The sequence below is a fragment of the Salmo salar genome, chromosome 01 (assembly GCF_965601325.2).
Source record: "Salmo salar chromosome 01, fSalSal1, whole genome shotgun sequence".
NCBI classification, from domain to species: Eukaryota; Metazoa; Chordata; class Actinopteri; order Salmoniformes; family Salmonidae; genus Salmo; species Salmo salar.
In genome coordinates, this window is record NC_138291.1 from 43,293,762 (window position 1) to 43,314,909 (window position 21,148).

Below are 21,148 nucleotides of genomic sequence, written 5' to 3' on the forward strand. Positions count from 1 at the left end.
TAATCATGGCGTGAGTGGAGCCAACATGATTTTTCAAAATGTCAACGTAAATGTTTTTATTCTGACAGTGTAGCCTGCCCTATACATGCTGTCAGTGGCTTTCCAAGAAGTAACTTGCAAACTGAGACCTAGGGTGTATGCACAGTACATAAGTCATGCACATTTAAGGCATATAGGCTTCCTACGTCGCATCATCAAGATATTAAATCCATTGTATCAGAAAGTAGGTAAGAGATCGCATGAGCTGGAGCTGCCCAATTCAGTCCAATTCCCATGCGTAGTAACACTGACAACACACAACAGCAAAATAAATCACAACTATTGTCATCACCTCTAAAATGATCATTTGCCTATGAAGCAAAGTTAGTTAGTAGTCCAACTTTATTGACAGTGAACTCAGAATAGAAGAGAAATAGGCTGAATTTACCTTGCGTTGAGAGGGCGAACTCGAATGGCGACTTTCACGTTTGCCATGGTTCCTCTCTTGCTAAGGGTGACTCGTTATGATATAAACACCCCCTTAAGAATTACATTCACCCGTTAAAACGGGAAAATGTGTCTTCACCGTCCGTCAATCAAGACATTTCTCACGATAAAGAGCCTCTTCGTCCCGACGCTGAACGGACAGTGGGACACACTGAACGCAACTTCCTGCTGGCCTGGAGTCTCAGCCTGGCGAGTCTGTGTAGACGGAGTGAGGCGGAGCAGCTCAGCACTAGCGGTTCTGGTGGGGCCCAGTGCCCCTGTGACAACAATTTTGGCCCCCCTAAATGTGGAGTATGAAATCATTTTTACATAACTAATTTTTGCTATCGTTCTCTTTTTTTTTTTTTAACATCCGTTATTAGACAGTGGCAACGATGATGATTATGAACATGGTCTTTTGCCTGCTAATGCCTGCAATGCAGTGAAGAAAACGATATGACAACAATAATGTCTAATGTAACTGGCCCCTCTAACAGTACAACTGGCCCCAGGATCTGCCACTGCAGCTCAGAGGACGCTTGCCTTGCCATTAGAATACATGGGGCATATAAGATTTCACAAGTGCATTAAATTCCCTCATGAAAATGTGTCCATGCAAATACAGTAGGCCTACAGTGACAAAGTATGAAAAATGACAATCTTCTTTAGTTCAATCAAAAGCATTGAAAAGACATAGCCAAGGCCTACTTCTAAAAACATTTCTAACCGTTTAGTCCCAAAGAATACATCTTTATTATATTTCAATATGTGACAGGCAGCATGCAAAAATGTAAAGTTTAAAAGCAGCAGACAATCATAGTACCATTATTAAGTCCAACGTGAACTAAACATTATTACAAATGCACAGAAAGCATCCATGAACACACGAACTCACAAGTGACGGTTAAAGGCATTGTGTTAAGTCTCAGAAGCACTTACTCAGAGTATAACACAAATACATATGGCTACATTATCTGTGAACATTTATAAATGACAAATTCCTTGGCCCAATACCAAATCATCCCCCAGCCAGCCCTTACGCACTATTGCTGAATGCTGACACATGCAGTATCTACTATAATCCTTTCAGACCTACATATGTCTAGGGCAGTAGGGGTCGATTAGGGATTGGGTTCTCATGTTTTTGTTGTCCATTTTTGATTTACTAGTGTCTGTCTAAGTTAGTTAATTTCTTATTGATATGCACCCCTTGTTCTCAGCCTTCTGGTACACCCTTCCCCCTGGCCTATGGCTCCACCACTGGTCCTGAGCAGCAGGACTTTTTGGTTCCCATGTGTACCTCTAAACAGGACAGTGTCAGCCGGTCCCAACTCGCTCCCTACCACATCCCTTTGGCCCTAACCCTAACGATGTTTGAGGCTAGGGCTTAGTCTGAACTGACTGTGGCTGGCTGTACAGATAGATGAGTGATTCCAGGTGATTGTCTCCTGTTCTGTACACAATGGCGGTTCATCTCAACATGGTCTGTGTGTGTTTAACATCTCAGGAACCTAGAACGGCACTATGGACTGACTGGCCAGAGTAGTAGAGTTCAGCTACACCTGTCAGTGACATATGTCTTCTAACAGACTGGGCAGTGTTGGCCAACAGAGCATGTGTCTCTCAGAGCCATGGGTTTTTGTCTAGATGGTTAGTTGGCTCCCTCTACGGGTGAGACCTGAAACAAGTCCATGTGGTTCTGAAGCTCAGGCAGAGGAAGGGATGTGGTGGAAGACGACTGCTGCTGGATCTTCCCTATGAATTCCTAAATAGTGAAAAGAGAGAGAGTTATTCACAAGCAGTCAGAGTGTATATGTGTCTTTAACAGTTGTCAGGTTTCGCTTGCCCAAATTATTTTTGAACAATTATTACAATGAGCACCACCGATTTCCTGTTCCACACAGTGCAGAGGACACAGACATGTTTCAAGAAAACAATCACCGTTGGCCAGGGTAACTGTGACAGCTTCCTCCAATGAGAGACCACTTCTTCCTCTCCCAGAATCCCCCGCTCTACCAGCTGTCTGACCAGGAACAGGAAGTTGTCCCACTGTAGAGATATGACAGAGAGCATGCTGGTTTATCTGGGGGGCATAAAACCTGAGCTTCACATACTCGCGTCTACAGAATTGTCCCTGAAATAAGGTTGACATATTTACATTTAGGATGACATTTACATTTAGGTCATTTAGCAGATGCTATTTTCCAGAGTGACTTACATTAAGTGCAATCAACAAAGGTAGGTAAAACAACCACATATCAGTCAATGCAAGTCATTTCTTCAATACATACACTACCGGTCAAACGTTTTAGAACACCTACTCATTCAAGAGTTTTTCTTTATTTTCTACATTGTAGAATAATAGTGAAGACATCAAAACTATGAAATAACACATATGGAATCATATAGTAACCAAAAAAAGTGTTAAACAAATCAAAATCTATTTTATAGTTGAGATTCTTCAAAGTAGCCACCCTTTGCCTTGATGAGAGCTTTGCACACGCTTAGCATTCTCTCAACCAGCTTCATGAGGATTCACCTGGAATGCATTTCAATTAACCTGTTATGGCTAGGGGGCAGTATTTTCACGGCTGGATAAAAAACGTGCCCGATTTAATCTGGTTACCACTCCTACCCAGTAACTAGAATATGCATATACTTATTACATATGGATAGAAAACACCCTAAAGTTTCTAAAACTGTTTGAATGGTGTCTGTGAGTATAACAGAACTCATTTGGCAGGCAAAAACCTGACAAGGTTTCAGGCAGGAAGTGGCCTGTCTGACAAGGTGTCGTTCTTCTTGTCTCTGTTTATTGAAGAGTGAGGATCTTAGCTGTCCCGTGACACTTCCTACGGCTGCCATAGGGTCTCAGAAGGCGGTAAAAAGCTGAATCGTGGCTTTGCAGGCTCTGGCTGAAACAAAGTAGCGCGTTTGGGTAGTGGCTGGTTACAGTACTGTGAGACTCAGGCGCGTGCCCGCGTCGACCGAATGCTTTGTTTTCTTTCCTCTGTTTAGCTAAAAGGAGATTCCCGGTCGGAATATTATCGCTTTTTTACGAGTAAAATGGCATAAAAATGGATTTTAAACAGCGGTTGACATGATTCGAAGTACGGTAATGGAATATTTCGATTTTTTTTATCACGAATTGCGCCACGCGCGCGACCCTGATTTACCATTTCAGATAGTGTCTGGGACGCACGAACAAAACGCCGCTATTCGGATATAACGATGGATTATTTTGGACCAAACCAACATTTGTTATTGAAGTAGCAGTCCTGGGAGTGCATTCTGACGAAGACAACAAAAGGTAATCAAACTTTTATAATAGTAAACCTGATATTGGTGAGTGCTAAACTTGCCGGGTGTCTAAATAGCTAGCCCGTGATGCCTGGGCTATGTACTTAGAATATTGCAAAATGTGCTTTCACCAAAAAGCTATTTTAAAATCGGACATATCGAGTGCATAGAGGAGTTCTGTATCTATAATTCTTTAAATAATTGTTATGCTTTTTGTGAACGTTTATCGTGAGTAATTTAGTAAATTCTTAGTGAATTCGCCGGAAGTTTGCGCGGGGTATGCTAGTTCTGAACGTCACATGCTAATGTAAAAAGCTGGTTTTTGATATAAATATGAACTTGATTGAACAAAACATGCATGTATTGTATAACATAATGTCCTAGGGTTGTCATCTGATGAAGATCATAAAAGGTTTGTGCTGCATTTAGCTGTCTTCTGGGTTTTTGTGACATTATATGCTAGCTTGAAAAATGGGTGTCTGATTATTTCTGGCTTGGTACTCTGCTGACATAATCTAATGTTTTGCTTTCGTTGTAAAGCCTTTTTGAAATCGGACAGTGTGGTTAGATTAACGAGAGTCTTATCTTTAAAATGCTGTGAAATAGTCATATGTTTGAAAAATTGAAGTTTTTGTATTTTTGAGGAGTTTGTATTTCGCGCCACGCCCATCATTGGATGTTGGAGCAGGTGTTCCGCTAGCGGAACGTCTAGATGTAAGAGGTTAACAGGTGTGCCTTCTTAAAAAGTTAATTTGTGGAATTTCTTTCCTTCTTAATGCGTTTGAGCCAATCAGTTGTGTTGTGAGAAAGTAAGGGGGTATACAGAAGATGGTCCTTTACCAAATAGGGCTAAGTCCATATTATGGCAAAAACAGCTCAAATAAGCAAAGAGAAACAGCAGACCATCATTACTTTAAGATATGAAGATCAGTCAATACGGAAAATTTCCAAGAGTGCAGCGGCAAAAACCATCAAGCGCTATGATGAAACTGCTTCACAGAGTTCAAGTAACAGACACATCTCAAAATCAACTGTTCAGAGGAGACTGTGAATCAGGCCTTCATGGTCAAATTGCTGCAAAGAAACCACTACGAAAGGTCAACAACAAGAAGAAGAGACTTGTTTGGGCCAAGAAACCCGAGCAATGGACATTAGACCAGTGGAAATCGGTCTGAGACCGTGTCTTTGAGACACGGTGTGGGTGAACAGCTGATCTCCGCATGTGTATTTCCCACCGTAAATCATGGAGGTGGTGGTGTTATGGTGCTTTGCTGGTGACACTGTCAGTGATTTATTTAGAATTCAAGGCACACTTAACCAGCATGGCTACCACAGCAGCGATACACCATCCCATCTGGTTAGGGCTTAGTGGGACTATCATTTGTTTTTCAACAGGACAATGACCCAACACACCGCCAGGCTGTGTAAGGGCTATTTGACCAAGAAGGAGAGGGATGGAGTGCTGCATCAGATGACCTGGCCTCGACAAATCACCCGACCTCAACCCAATTGAGAAGGTTTGGGATGAGTCGGACTGCAGAGTGAAGGAAAATCAGCCAACAAGTGCTCAGCATATTTGGGAACTCCTTCAAGACTGTTGGAAAAGCATCCCAGGTGAAACTGGTTGAGAGAATGCCAAGAATGTGCAAAGCTGTCATCAAGGCAAAGGGTGGTTATTTGAAGAATCTCAAACATGTTTAACACTTTTGATTACTACATGATTCCATGTGTTATTTCATAGTTTTGATGTCTTCACTATTATTCTACAATGTAGAAAAAAATGAAAAGAAAAGAAAAGCCCTTGAATGAGTAGGTGTTCTAAAACATTTGACCGGTAGTATACATATTCTGCTTCAACTACATACAGTTGAAGTCAGAAGTTTACATACACCTTAGCCAAATACATTTCAACTCAGTTTCACAATTCCTGACATTTAATCAGAGTAAAGATTCCCTGTCTTAGGTCAGTTTGGATCACCACTTATTTTAAGAATGTGAAATGTCAGAATAATAGTAGAGAAAATTATTTATTTCAGCTTTTATTTCTTTCATCACATTCCCAGTGGGTAAGAAGTTTACATACACCCAATTAGTATTTGGTAGCATTGCCTTTAAATTGTTTAACTTGGGTCAAACATTTCGGGTAGCCTTCCACAAGCTTCCCACAATAAGTTGGGAGAATTTTGGCTCATTCCTCCTGACAGAGCTGGTGTAACGGAGTCAGGTTTGTAGGCCTCCTTGCTCGCACACATTTTTCAGTTCTGCCCACACATTTTCTATAGGATTGAGGTCATGGCTTTGTGATGGCCACTCCAATACCTTGACTTTGTTGTCCTTAAGCCATTTTGCCACAACTTTGGAAGTATGCTTAGGGTCATTGTCCATTTGGAAGACCCATTTGCGACCAAGCTTTAACTTCCTGACTGATATCTTGCGATGTTGCTTCAATATATCCACATAATTCTCCTACCTCATGATGCCATCTATTTTGTGAAGTGCACAATTTTTGTTCCCATGTGCAGTTGCAAACTGTAGTCTGTCTTTTTTATGGCGGTTTTGGAGCAGTGGCTTCTTCCTTGCTGAGTGGCCTTTCAGGTTATGTCGATATAGGACTCGTTTAACTGTGGATTTAGATACTTTTGTACCTGTTTCCTCCAGCATCTTCACAAGGTCCTTTGCTGTTGTTCTGGGATTGATTTGCACTTTTCACACCAAAGTACGTTCATCTCTAGGAGACAGAATGCATCTCCTTCCTGAGTGGTATGACGGCTGCATGGTCCCATGATGTTTATACTTGCGTACTATTGTTTGTACAGATGAACGTGGTACTTTCAGGCGTTTGGAAATTGCTCCCAAGGATGAACCAGACTTGTGGAGGTCTACAATTATTTTTCTGAGGTCTTGGCTGATTTCTTTTGATTTTCCCATGATGTCAAGCAAAGAGGCAGAGTTTGAAGGTAGGCCTTGAACGACATCCACAGGTACACCTCCAATTGACTCAAATTATGTCAATTAGCCCATCAGAAGCTTCTAAAGCCATGACATCATTTTCTGGAATTTTCCAAGCTGTTTAAAGGCACAGTCAACTTAGTGTAAGTAAACTTCTGACCCACTGGAATTGTGATACAGTGAATTACAAGTTAAATAATCTGTCTGTAAACTATTGTTGGAAAAATTACTTGTGTCATGCACAAAGTAGATGTCCTAACCGACTTGCCAAAACTGTGGTTGAAAAACAAGTTTTAATGACTCCAACCTAAGTGTATGTAAACTTCCGACTTCAACTGTATACACAAAACATAACATACACCAAGTAGCTATGCACATGTAGGCTATACTGAGACGTACCTGTGAGTCGCTGGCCATGAGGACAGCACTGAGTGTCATTTCTGTGAAGAGCAGGTGGAGGGGGGCTGATGAACAACAGTCTCTCCCCCACAGGAGGATCAACTGCTCCAGCAGGACTTTGATTGAACAGCCTACCCTTTGGACTGTGGAGCCCGGTAGTACTGGACCAGAAGACACTGTCCTACCAGGAGACACTGTCCTACCACATTCCTCCTGTGGGGACGCCACGGGCAGCTCCCCTGAAACTGCGCAGACACACATATAAACAAATTCAACAATGATAAAGATCAGGTCTCATCTGGCTTCATTCCATAATATATATCCTGTAGCCAACCCTTGTCATACAAGACATGCATTTAGGGCATGACAACAATGGAAGTGTTGGCAACAGGCAAATGAATGTACACAGTGTACAAAACATTAGGAACACCTTACTAACATTTGTTGCACCCCCTGTTTCCCTCAGAAGAGCCTGAGTTTGTCCGGACATGGTGTCTAAACTGTTCCACAGGGATGCTGGCCCATGTTGACTCCAATGCTTCCCACAGTTGTGTCCAGTTGGCTGGTGGACCGTTCATGATACACACGGGAAACTGTCGAGCGTGGAAAAACCCAGCAGCGTTGCAGTTCTTGACACACTCAAACCGCCTGGCACCTACTACCATACCCCATCCATGTCTCAAGGCTTTAAAATCTGTCTCCTCCCCTTCAATCTACACTGATTAAAGTGACATCAATAAGGGATAATCGCTTTCACCTCCTTCTCATGGAAAGAGCAGGTGTTCCTAATGTTTATACACTCAGTGTCTCCCCCCTGACCTGGTTTCTAGCCATAGTCCCAGCTCTTGTAATCTTACCTAGTTTACAGGCTAGTAGGACGGTGCAGCGTATCAACATCTGTTCAGGCATTGGGAATGAGAACTGTGAAGTAATAGGTAGGAGGGAGAGGGGAGAGAATAAATACAAATCAAAAACACATTTGTAGTATACATGTCTAGGTCTGTGGCGGTCATGACATTTCGTCAGCCGGTAACCGTCACGCAAATAACTGCCATTCTCACGTTTATTTGAGCATTATTTAACAAACACGTTTGGCATCTCCAAGCCGGCACGCTGCTGATGGTGGCAGTTGAAACATCTACAGTGCATTTGGAAAGTGTTCACACCCCACATTGTTACGTTACAGCCTTATTCTAAAATGGATTAAATAATTTTTTTCCCCTCATCAATCTACACAAAATACCCCATAATGACAAAGAGAAAACAGGCTTAGATTTTTGGCAAATGTATTAAAAATAAAAAACAGAAATACCTTATTTACATAAGTATTCAGACCCTTTGCTATGAGACTCGAAATTGAGCTCAGGTGCATCCTGTTTGCATTGATAATCCTTGAGATGTTTCTACAACTTGATTGGAGTCCACCTGTGGTAAATTCAATTGATTGGACATGATTTAGAAAAGGCACACACCTGTCTATATAAGGTCCCACAGTTGACAGTGCATGTCAGAGCAAAAACCAAGCCATGAGGTTGAAGGAATTGTACGTAGAGCTCCGAGACAGGATTGTGTTGGGGCACAGATCTAGGGAAGGGTACCAAAACATTTCTGAAGCATTGAAGATCCCCAAGAACATAGTGGCTTCCATCATTCTTAAATTGAAGAAGTTTGGAACTACTGCCCGGCCAAACTGAGCAAACGGGGGAGAAGGGCCTTGGTCAGGGAGGTGACCAAGAACCCAATTGTCACTCCTGGTCCACTACTACTCTCCCATCTCCTCTGTGGAGATGGGAGAACCTTTCAGAAGGACACGCATCTCTGCAGCACTCCACCAATCAGGCCTTTATGTGGAAGCCACTCCTCAGTAAAAAGGCACGACAGCCCGCTTGGAGTTTGCTAAAAGGCACCTCAAGAACTCTCAGACCATGAGAAACAAGATTCTCTGGTCTGATTGAACTCCATGGCCTGAATGCCAAGAGTCACATCTGGAGGAAACCTGGCCCCATCTCTACGGAGAAGCATGGTGGTGGCAGAATTATGCTGTGGGGATGTTTTTCAGCGGCAGGGACTGGGAGACTAGTCAGGATCGAGGGAAAGATGAAAGGAGCAAAGTATAGCGAGATCCTTGATGAATACCTGCTCCCGAGCGCTCGGAACCTCAATCTGGGGCAAAGGTTCACCTTCCAACAGGACAACCCGTTAGCACACAGCCAAGAAAATGCAAGAGTAGCTTCGGGACAAGTCTGTGAATGTCCTTGAGTGGCCCTGCCAGAGCCCGGACTTGAACCCAATCGAACATCTCTGGAGAGACCTGAAAATAGCTGTGCAACGACGCTCCCCATCCAACCTGACAGAGCTTGAGAGGATCTGCAGAGAAGAATGGGAGAAACTCCCCAAATACAGGTGTGCCAGGCTTGTAGTGTCATATCCAAGAAGACTTGGTGCTGTAATCGCTGCCAAAGGTGCTTCAACAAAGTACTGAGTAAAAGGTCTGAATACTTATGTAAAAGTGATATCAGTTTATTTTTAATACATTTGAAAACTTTCCTTAAACCCCGTTTCTGCTTTGTCATTATGGGGTATTGTGTGTAGATTGATGAGGGGGAAAAAACAATCGAATCTATTTTAGAATAAGGCTGTAACATAAAATGTGAAAAAAGTGAAGGGGTCTGAATAGTTTCCGAATGCACTGCATTTATTTTAGGGTTAGGCAGGTCTAAAAAAAATATATTAAAAATGTACTTCATAAAAACAAAATAGTGTATTATGAGTCGGCCTAATGCACGTTATCTGGCCATGCCAATGGCAGCCTCGGCTGTAGGTAGTCTGTTAAATTATCAAGATGTGATCATTTGAAACAGGTCCTATACACTAGATTTAGAGTTACTTGGCAACTTTAGTTGTGAATGATACAAACCTTAGAAAAGATATGGGCTGCATGATGCGATTATAGGGTATTGATGATTTGAGAAAGTTGCACCAAAAAAAAGCTGTCGCTCTGTTCCTTGCCTCAGGCTGCACACGCTGTTCTCTCATCAAGTGATCATATTTTCACTATTCTAAATGTAATCTTGTCTTTACTATTATGTCAAATTAGTTTTAATTTAGAATGGGCCATTATCAAATGGGCAGAAACAGGGGCATGGGAAAAAAGACATGTCATCCATTTGCACTCGAATAGTGAATGGAGGCTGTGCTTTCCTGCGGTTCCTTTTATGCTGGGTAGGCTACTCCGGTTTTACAGTAGAGCAATGTGCTTAATATTAGCAACTGAGAAATAAATATATTAGTACTAGAAAGCTGGGATCCTCCTCTTTTTAGTGGCAACCATCAAAACTCTGCTTTCACACGGGATTGCATGTAGAAATGTCTGGGCTCATAAGAACACTTATTTCACTTCACGCAACACTGCTTGAGGAGCAGCCTCTCGCTGCGCGACAGATGATATTCCAGCTAAACTCTGTATGCCGTGGACTCTCTAACCCAGTTCCTGCAGCTACCCTGTGCTTCATTTGGGAAACCAAGCGAAATCTGTTCACGAACATCGATAGTAACATGTTTAACCAACGAAACACATTTCATTAAACTGTTGACAGCCCGTCTCGGCGTGCTCGAGAAAGTATTGAAGGAGAGAGAATAGACGGAAACGCGTGGTGGTGAGATATTAATTATGATATTTTTTTTAAAAGACCCTATTAGTAGGCTATTCAAGATCAAATACAAATTCACTATAATTATAGGCTAACTATACTCCGTAAGTGAATGAACCAACTGCATCACCTAGGCCTATACGTTCTCTCCCAGACTCCTGGATAGAACGTTTGGAGCGGAGCATAAGGTAACCAGGCCATCCAGTATGCATAACCCTAAAGTCCACACTCAAAGGTGATTACTGGAGTAGTTGAATTTTGGAATAGCCTATAGGCTAGACAATTATGTACCAAAGACATCTTAAATCTGTTGGTTTTTAATGTTTTTCTGCCGTGCGTTATAATATATATATATATATATATATATATATATATATATATATATATATATATATATATATAGACCTATTGTATAATGGCACAATCATTAATTTAATTCAGGCTTTATACAGGCCAAAGCATAAACTTTAATATGTCAATGGGTGTTCTACATGCGATGCCTTAAATGCTTTGCATTAATCATCACCTTAGAAAGCGCTGTCCATTTCATTGTGTTGGGTTTTGAAACAACATCCACAACGACCATGTTTTCCACTCAGTTTTAACCTGCTGTTGAACTTCTTTCTTCAAAGTGATCAATCACAGTGAGGTCAAACAATGACAATAACAGTGAGTTTTAAAAGCATGCCTACTGTTTTGATGATAAGTGTTTGTGATTTTCCATTGTATTTGCATTGATGTCAGAGTGGGTTAGAGGGACAACAGAGACCTGAGTACCAGACCATTAGTGACCTGATGATCGTTAGAGTTGGGTACTACCAACGCATCAGTGCCATTCATGTCAAAGCGCATAGGAGATTACCGTGACTCAAACGGTCATGTGGAATTTTGACTGCGGTCATGACTGCAGGTGTGGAGGTAATACGGTCACCGCAACAGCCCTATGCAGGACCTCTATCTGAACCATAAACCCATGTTCATTGTGGGAGTATAAAGCATGTGTTAATCAGGGCCAATGTGACAACAGCCTGCGGTACCTTTTTGCAGCTCAGTGCGTCTCCTACTTTGCCCAGTAGAGCATTCAGCTGTAGACAAGTCAGCACCTCCTTTTCAGACCTGGGGCCTACTGCAATACTCAACACCTCCTGTAGGGGGGCACAATCATCCTCTTTTATATCATTATCAATAAGACTGATACACCAGAGCTGAACTTCACATAATATACCATTATTCTGATAGCATACAATCAATCATACTTCTGTCTATCTATCAAAGTCAAATCAAATTTTATTGGTCGCATACACATATTTAGCAAATGTTTTTGCGTGTATAGCGAAATGCTTGTGTTCCTAGCTCCAAACTAGTGTCCATAATAAGGATAGCATTACATCCTGGTATTCTACATTCATTAGAACAGTACCTTAATCTCTACCAGGACATCAGATGGTAGTGGTGCACTGTGGGGGCAGTCTGGAGGGCAGGACGTCCCAGCCTCCTCCTTGCCCATGTCCCGTTTTGGGGTACGTGACTGCTCCTGGGTGACTGCTACAGCTCCAGCTTTAGCCCCAAGACCAGAGCCAGAACCTTCCATACCACTAGCCTCTGGGCTGGGAAGAGACTTCATCACACGGTCAAACTTTGTTTTCCACTCTCGCTTGACCAGGGCTGTGATGTTGGAGGAGAGCCAGCTACAGGCCTTCTCAGTGGCCAGGCGCTTGGTGATGTTCTCAGACGTAGTGAGAACCTGGCGGGAGAGACAATACATGTTAGCATCGTCAGCAAGGACTGATTTAGCTAGAGCTATTTTATTACGATTTTTTTTGACTAAGTGTGATGTGCTGTTGTCTCACCTAGCTATATTTAGACCGATGCACTTGCATGTCAATGTAGACAAGAGTTAAAAGAGCAACGCTGAATAGACTTACGGCGGGAGACGTCTCGTCAGGAAGAAGAACTCGGATGGCTTCTGGACCCTTCTCACTGCAAAACCTGAACGCACAAGAGTCTGTAGTCAAAGCCCCACAAAAAGTAGAGTCACACCCCTACAGACCTGGGTTTAAAATAGTACCATAGGCAGGGCTTGCACTTTAGGGACCATTTCATTGGCAAGCTCCATGAATCAAGTATATAACCACACACAGAGGAAACCACGTGTACCTGGTAGCTCTCTCCAGAGCCTCCTGACCCCCGTCACAGAGCTGAGCACAGATGGAGTCGTTGAGTATCAGAGGGTTGGCCCCTGGTGAGATCAGCCCCTCCCTCAGCAACCGCTCTCCACCACGGACCAGCTCACACACCAACGTGACCCTGCAACACAGTCACATGAGGATACTACACGTATCAACACAGACGCCTACAAACAGTGGATACATACGATCACTATATTATATACCACGAGAGTGCAAAACATTAGGAACACATCTTTCCATGACGTAGGCTGACCAAGTGAAAGCTTTGATCCCTTATTGACGTCGCCTGTTAAATCCACTTCAATCAATCTGGATGAAGGGGAGGAGACAGATTAAAAAAGGATTTTTAAGCCTTCAGACATGGATTCTGTACGTGTCATTCATGAATGGGCAAGACAAAAGATTTAAGGGCCTGTGAACGGGGTATTGTAGTAGGTTCCAGGCGCAGCGGTTTGAGTGGGTCAAGAACTGCAACGCTGCTGGGTTTTTCACGCTCAACAGTTTCCAGTGTCTCAAGAACGGTCCACCACCCAAAGGACTTCCAGCCAACTTCACACAACTGTGGGAAGCATTGGAGTCAACATGGGCCAGCATCCCCGTGGAACAGGTGACACATTTCAGAGGCCATGCCCTGGTAAAATGAGGCTGTTCTGAGGGCAAAAGGGGGTGCAACTCAATATTAGAAAGGTGTTCCTAATGTTGTGTACACTCAGTGTATACTGTACACACACACACACGACAGTACCCACTTCATGTGTTTGACACAGTTGGATCCCACCCTCTCAGCTACAAACTCAACCGTTCGTCTGAGCGATGGAGGCTGGTTATGGAAGAAGGCTTGCTCCAAATCCACCTTTACAGACAAAGGTAACAACACAGTCAAATCAATGTGCTTCCGGAGACACATTTCTTCCTATTTAGTATGCTTTGCTGGAAAGATGGAAAGATAGTAGGAGAGTATCACATAGGCGCTAGGTGGGATTCGAACCCAGGCACGAACCACTAGGCCAGCTACACCTAGAATCGTACCTGAAGTTTTTGCTGTGACCTGGTGATAATGGGGGTTCCTCTCAGCTCAGCAGAGGTAGGGGTGATCTTACGGATGAGGCCTCCACCCCTGGCAGAGCTACCGGCCACAAAGGCAGCGAGGAGCTTACGGAACTCACCTGATGGAACAGATAATCAAACAACTACATTTGTGAGAATACCATTCGGGGCCCCTGCAGAAGACTTTGCAAACATAGAAATAGAATAGCTATTGTCCATTGCCAGGGTTGGGGAGGAACGGATTACATGTAAGGGATTACAAAAACAACGGTAACTGTAATCCGTTACCAGCAAAAAATATTGTAAATCAGATTACAGATACTTTTGAAAAACTAGATGATTACTTCGAGGATTACTTTTAAATTCAGAACGGATGTTTGTGAGAAAAATAAAATCTTTGACACTTGTTGTTTTCTCAATGACATTCAAATCAGCATTGAAAAAAGGAGCAAGCTTAAGTTTGTTCCACCTGAGTGACTCGGCTACAGTCCAAGCCATCTTCCAATGGCGCGACTACTGTCGGCATCCAAAGATTATCCAACTTGAACAAAGGCTTGGAGGTCAGGACGACAGCAGGGGTGTAGTCTACAGCGATACGGGTATCACTTATTATTGATATCTACATAGCGCGTTGATGCGAATCACAACGCAGCTCTCTCATTTAGCTATTTGCGCCTTACGGATTGTGGTTGTTGTGGATGGCTGTTCACAAATCTAAACGTGTATTTGAACCCAATAATGGTTGAATTCAAGAAGTTTAAGCTGCCTATCAATCATTCTTCATGAAACCAGTGGACAGCCAGTGAAAAATGCACTCTTGCAACAGCTGCATAGTGCGGATCCAAGCCTATGGAATAAAATGGGGCTTTTATTGCTCATCTAATTCATGCTGATAAAACCATTATCCATAGGCCTAATGGACACATGCTCAATCTCACACACTTTTGATAAACTTAAGGGGCAATCTGTTGTTGCTACATACATTTTGGGACTTGTAAATTATATCAATGTAAAGATATAATTTATGTAGCAGAAAGTGATGGTTAGAAGAAGCATACATAACCAACCCATAAAAGTTAAATTTAACATCCATATATGGCCAGCTATGTAAACTTTAACATTGATTTATCCTGCAATAGATGTCATTCAATTGGTAACATACATTTTTGTCTTCTTAAAATGCCTCTCAAGGGGAAAGTAATCTAAAAGTAACTGAATGTAATCAGAATTGGGTAATCCAAAAGTTACGTTACTGATTACAATTTTGGACGGGTAACTAGTAACTAACGGATTACATTTAGAAAGTAACATACCCAACGCTGTCTATTACTATAAATGACTCATTTGATTTCTATGGGATGTACCCACCCAGGAAAGGACAGCAGGTGTAGAGGAGCTGTTGGTCCACCAGGGGGAGACAGTCCTAAAGAAATGTTAAAAAAAGATCATCAAAACTCATGAAAAGACCGTGGCATTTCGCCTTCAAATTTAATCGGCAAGAGCCATTCCAGTTAACTCACAAGTCCCTGGACGTTGGTCTGGCTCTCCTCTAGCTCAACATCTACAGTGAAGTCAGTACTGAAGAAAAGCTCCTCCGGGATCACTGGGATCTGGAACAGCCAGCCCAGTACAGCCACCATGAGAAGCTGATTCAGGTAACACACCTCTCCTTCTCTAGACAGCACCATCCGCCTAAGAGACACACACACACTGGGTCAGGACTTCAGATCACGAGAGAGAGAGAGAGAGAGACGGGGAAGCAGAGTGGAAAGGGAGAAAGAGAGAGATGGGTAGAAAGAGAAAGGGAGAAATGAAGGAAGAAACTGGAGACAGGAAGAAGGTAGAAGGAGAGAGGAGGAGGAGTGATAACACATGCAAGAGAGAGAGTGAAAGCGCTAAAAAAAGGAGAATGATAGAGAAAGTAACACACACCTGTATAGGCCGAGCAGCAGTCCCAGAACGGTCCTGTAGCAGAGGAGGAAGGGACCGGTGAAGTCCAGCATGGAGAGGAACTCCACCAGCCAGGGCACAGTCAGGATGGTCCGTCTCCTACGAACACAGCTACGCAGGACTGCACACACATCCAGCACAGACATACTCTGAGAATGGAGGGAAGGAAAAAGCACAGAGGAGGGAAGCCACAATCTGGTAAGAAACTAGTACTTTACTGACTTGTAATAAAATCGTTATCTTCTGCGGATCGATGGAAACATATGCCTCTTCCAACCAGGGTGAGGGTCAGTGACATTTCAATTCAGTCAATTCTGGTTTGAAGTCCACTTCCTGAATTGCTTCCACAGACTACTATTCCAAGTCTGGTGCCACAGTACCTTGCTGCGGAGGGTGGCAGTAGCCTCCTGTATCTCCCTGGAGGGCCTCTCAGAGGTCTGGTACGGCAGGAAGGAGATATAACCCAGGAACTTAGCTAGAAGACGAGCCAACAGCAGGACAGAGGAGAAACGCTGCTTCTCATCCTGAGAGAGAGAGATGAGGTGGCACAGAGAGAGGGCGAGAGAGGAGATATAGGAAAGGGGGATATTAAAACAAGAAAATATATTCTCCACCAAGCCCCATTCTGAATGAGGTGAGAGATCTTGCACCAGGTCTACAGAGTAATCAGTGCTGACTTGTTGTTCCATGTCTCCCTCTCCCTCTGTACTGGAGACCACAGGGGCCAGGACGGACACCTCGTCAAGCTGGAGGAGCTGCTGACACAGACTGTCCTTCAGGTGCTGGTTCAGCTGGCAGCTAGGACAGAGAGGCAGGGTTATGGGTAGACGTTCACCCAAATGACAAATCAGGATACTTCCGCATCTGTATAGATCTGAGAACAATCAGTCTGTATAAGATCACTGCAAAATGCACAAGTAGTGGTTAACACTGCAGGAGCCCGATCAATATGATTTGACAATCTGGTAATCTGCAAAATGCGACTGCATTGTATCCAAGCTGGAACACCATGGTCAATAATCTCACCAGCTTGCGGTCTTTAAGAAGTCCCTGAAGAACTCCTGGTGTCCTGGGAAGGCAGGTGGAGGACAGGGTCCCAGAATGCCTTGTGGCTGGATCAGACGCTCCTCCAGACGCTTTAGACGCCCCAGGCTGTCTGCTCCCAGCATGCCTAGCAGGTCCGCGTCGGGGGTGTCGCCCGGGGAGCCCAGAGCACGGGGACCTTTACACATCTAGAGGGAGAGAGGGGTGTGAGCGAGAGAGAGAGAGAGAGAGAGAGAGAGAGAGAGAGCGCGAGTGTGTGTGTAATTGCACCATCCCAATTCCATACCTGCACCAACTGCTTGAGGAAGAGTCTGGCGAAATGGGAGTGGTTTCCAGTGGAGTTCAGTTGACTCACCATTCCTCTGAAAGGAAGAAGCACAACGGCACCACCATCATAACATGACCAATAACTAGGCCTTTTTCCTATAAAAACAAGACACCACATTTTGCCCGGAACCAGACTTTTTTTAGTCCAGGAATAGGCTTAATCTCGTTCTGTGAAACTGGCCCTTAGTTTTCTAACACTAGTATTGGTCTTACCTGACCCTACTGCCTAGTGCAGCTTCAAACTCCCATCTAGGTTCCTTGTGGAAGTCTTCCCACTCTCGCAGCACCTCGTAGAAAATATCCCTCTGCTTCTTGAAGGTGTGGAAGGCCTTGTCACTGCTGAAGTTGGAGCGGTTGTCAGTGGCAGGCTGGAACGGGACAGAGTGGATGAAGGTGTCCACAGAGGGCGAGACCTGGAAGGGAAGAGAGAGAGGGCTCAATTACAATTCAATTCATTGCTTTGCGATTAGGAACATTTGAATTGCTGTTTACTTCGGAGTTGACTGAAGTGAACGAAACATGAGTGTATTAGTGCTCTTGTCATATTGTGATAATGTTGGGTTATGTACCTTGGCTGTGCTGGCGTCCTGGGCCAGGGTCAGTCTGTTCCTCAGGGATGGAGAGAAGCAGGCCACTCTCTCGTTCTCAGCCAAGAGACGCAGGGTGTCTTTATCCAGGTGAGACACCAACCTGACACAGACAAAGATTGTTTTAACCTTTATTTCGCCAGGTTGTCACATTGACGTCAAATGACCTCTTTTACAAGGGAGACCTAGCCAAGAGTGCAGGTCCGGTACAAACACATATGGAGCCAGACTATGATAGGATTCAAGTCTTAAATGTTCAGTAAAATATGCCCCATAAAGAAGGAAGAACTCACTCAAACTGATTCTCCAGCACCCTGACAGAGAAGTAGACACAGTTGTGCACCTTGCTGAGGTAACCTCTTTCCAGGACATCTGTGTAGATCAAACACAACCAATAAAACATTAATTAACCATTACATTTAAATAAATACATTTGAGCTGAAAGAAAGAATATTACAAAACTCCATCCATACTGATTACAGGTCATGTTAAAGAATCTCCACCTCTCACCTAACTTCCTCATACTTAGATCCTTGTTTTCTTCCTCTGTGACGGCTGGTGTTCTAGATGTCAGAAGCTGCAGCACAAAGAACAGCTCCAGGAACACGTTGGGAACTAGGTTCTCTGTCAGAAAGAGATAGACCAAACACAATATTAGAATCTTCACCACAATTAATGTTATTATACAACAGTAATTCTAAAAAAACAAAATGTAAAAAAAAAATCACACTACATGCACATTACATCGACTAAGGTTAACCCCCTTCTGGCATGAAACACTGTCTCCCCCTACAGGTCATGTACCAGAGATGCAGGTGCAGTAGAGGTCAGCCAGAAGGTCCAGTTCAGAGGTCAAGGTGACTTTAGAGGGGTCAGGACACGACCCCTGGGTGTCAGGGGTCATTTTGGAGCCTGATATCGACCGGAGCCCTGATTTGGTAGGGGTACAGGGGTCCAAAGAGGTGGGTCGAGGGGAGCCCACCTGCTGGGCTCGTTTACACCTAAAAGAAACAAGTAACAGGTTGAAAATGACAGCAAAGGAACAAGTGAGATAATTGAGATTGACAGAGGTAGAAAAAGGACTGGTTTCATGATCCCAAATAAGACTACTCCTGGATTTAAAAATATATTTTTAGTCCAGGATTTGGCTTACTCTGTGTTTGGGAAATCAGTCCTAGAAGAAGTCTGGATTAAAGGAAAAGAGGTGTGTGTTATAATGGTGACTGGCCTCCTTAACCCACTTACTTCACTCTCTTTAGCAGTTCTCTCTCCTCCTGCAGACTGAGAGGGGGGCTGCCCACGTTCAGGGCCCCAGTGATGCCCCCTTCGATGGCCCCAGTGACTGCCTCTGGGACTGGGGGAGGGCTGGAGGGCCTGGTGCTGAACGGGGTGGAAGTGAAACATGTCTTCGGTCTGGAGTGAGGCCGCTCCGCACTGACTGGGGTTGGGTTGATCCTCCGAGATGGTTTTGTATGCAGTCTAGTGGAGTAAGAAGTGGGGGGGACAGAACAGTATGATAAAATGACATTGTTGTTCATTGTTTAGGTTGAAGTAAGATAGGTGAGACGTTTCATTCAGTGATCTTAAATTCGATTCAAGGCATAGAACAGAACTCACGGTGGTGATGCATGCGACATCCCCATAGGTGGGAAGTCTTCCAGATTGGTTAGGTTGAGCTGGACCAGCGTTGTCATCTGAGCCATTGGAGGTGACACAGCTGGGTCACCCATTTTATTAGCCCCTCCTCCCCTTCCCTTCCTCCCACCACCCTCAGATCTTCCTGGCCCCACCTCCTCAGTCTGGAACACACCACGCCCCCCACCCTGCCTTCCCTGCCCTCCCATCCCGGCACTCCTCCTGCGGCCACGCGGCTGCTGCTGGACCCCCAGGCTGAGACTGGGGTGGGGTTGGTGCGGGAGCTCTGGAGGTGACAGCATGAAATCCCCCAAACTGGCTCTCTGGGCAGAGCGGCGCTCTGAGGGAGTGTGCCTGGAGGTGGAGGCTGAAGCAGGGCTCCTGGCTGAGCTGAAGGAAGGACTACTCAGGGCACTGATCCCACCCAGGCAGTGGGAGCCAGATGGGGGGTGGGTAGTATCCCACTCAGCCCCAGGGGACAGGGAGGGAGTGGAGAATAGCTGGACACGGCTGGCGCTACGAGGACCGGTTCCAGGTCCGGTAGATCTGCAGCCCCCCCTACGCTCACTGGAGAAGCCTGGCCCCTGCTGAGAGGGCTGGGAGACCCTGGGGTGGCTGGGGGTCTTGGCGGGTGTGGCAGGGCCATGGGTGAGGGCAGAGCAGCTCTGCTCTCGCAGGAAGTTCAACAGGAAAGGAACAAACTCCTGTCTCTCAATCTTCAGTGGTTTACACCATGCCAAGCTGTCACTGTCCTGTTGTGACAATAACAGTAGGAAGAATGTATGAGAACATCTCAAGAATATCTAGCTACATAAGGTTAACAAGCTAACGTTAGCTAGTTATCTTGAAGTGATCATCGTTAGCTAGCTAGCAATACTTTCCTAAAGAACTAGTTACGTTAGTTGATGACCTGATTTACATCATTCTGAAGATGATACGACAGGTAGCGAGTTGTCAGTTGACTAGCTGGTAAGCTATTGATTTCATAACAGTTAGCTAGCAAACTGGCTAGCTAGCCTAGTTTCCATATTGAAAACAGCAGGTGAGCGAGCAGTGGAAAAGTTTTGTTTACATCCGTTCCACGATGACATTTCGCAGGGCATGCAAAACTATTGAAACCAGACCCCACGAAATCCACTTAATCTCGGGTTTGCATTGTCACTTACCCCGTCGTGTTTTAGCCATTCTACGGCCTTGATAGCTTCCACTTCCTTCTGCAGCAGCGATTCCAAAAGAGCCGCCATTCTGGTCTGAGCAGGCGCTGTCTGGCACTCTGCCTGCTGCTTGGAGTTGGGGGCGGACCAGAATGGGAGCAGGCGCTGTCTGGCACTCTGCCTGCTGCTTGGAGTTTGGGGCGGACCAGAATGGGAACAGGCGTTGTCTGGCACTCTGCCTGCTGCTTGGAGTTTGGGGCGGACCAGAATGGGAGCAGGCGTTGTCTGGCACTCTGCCTGCTGCTTGGCGTTTGGGGCGGACCAGAATGGGAGCAGGCGCGCGAATGTTGCTACCGCATTGCCCTGAGGCGCGCTCCAGAAATAGGACAGCATGTCCACTTCAGTCAGATCGCTTTCTGTGACTGACAAGTCAACGTTTAAGTGCAAACAGC

The 21,148-nt window shown here is 44.6% G+C and overlaps 2 protein-coding genes across 3 annotated transcripts in view; both read right to left on the reverse strand.

Moving 5' to 3' along the window:
• The window catches only part of stard9 (StAR-related lipid transfer (START) domain containing 9), a 62,275-nt gene extending 61,584 nt beyond the window's left edge, over nucleotides 1-691 (reverse strand). For both annotated transcript variants that reach the window (XM_082974569.1, XM_014195367.3), the window contains exon 1: nucleotides 428-691. In XM_082974569.1, coding sequence (XP_082830695.1) covers nucleotides 428-474 — 47 coding nt within the window. In that variant the 5' untranslated portion in view covers nucleotides 475-691. The remainder of the gene's footprint in view (nucleotides 1-427) is intronic.
• A 503-nt stretch (nucleotides 692-1,194) lies between these two features.
• cdan1 (codanin 1) lies at nucleotides 1,195-21,094 on the reverse strand. The gene is made up of 25 exons (XM_014195394.3): nucleotides 20,709-21,094; nucleotides 19,525-20,294; nucleotides 19,153-19,386; nucleotides 18,712-18,908; nucleotides 18,418-18,531; nucleotides 18,201-18,279; nucleotides 17,890-18,010; nucleotides 17,534-17,733; nucleotides 17,280-17,355; nucleotides 16,976-17,181; nucleotides 16,627-16,747; nucleotides 16,330-16,473; nucleotides 15,932-16,098; nucleotides 15,520-15,691; nucleotides 15,368-15,422; nucleotides 13,982-14,118; nucleotides 13,702-13,805; nucleotides 12,921-13,070; nucleotides 12,689-12,752; nucleotides 12,184-12,507; nucleotides 11,801-11,908; nucleotides 7,971-8,034; nucleotides 7,114-7,358; nucleotides 2,407-2,514; nucleotides 1,195-2,230 (listed from the first exon to the last, which is right to left on the reverse strand). The coding sequence occupies exons 1-25, from the start codon at nucleotides 21,087-21,089 to the stop codon at nucleotides 2,117-2,119; spliced, it is 4,455 nt and encodes a 1,484-aa protein (XP_014050869.3). The 5' UTR covers nucleotides 21,090-21,094; the 3' UTR covers nucleotides 1,195-2,116.
• Between the last annotated feature and the right edge of the window lie 54 nt (nucleotides 21,095-21,148).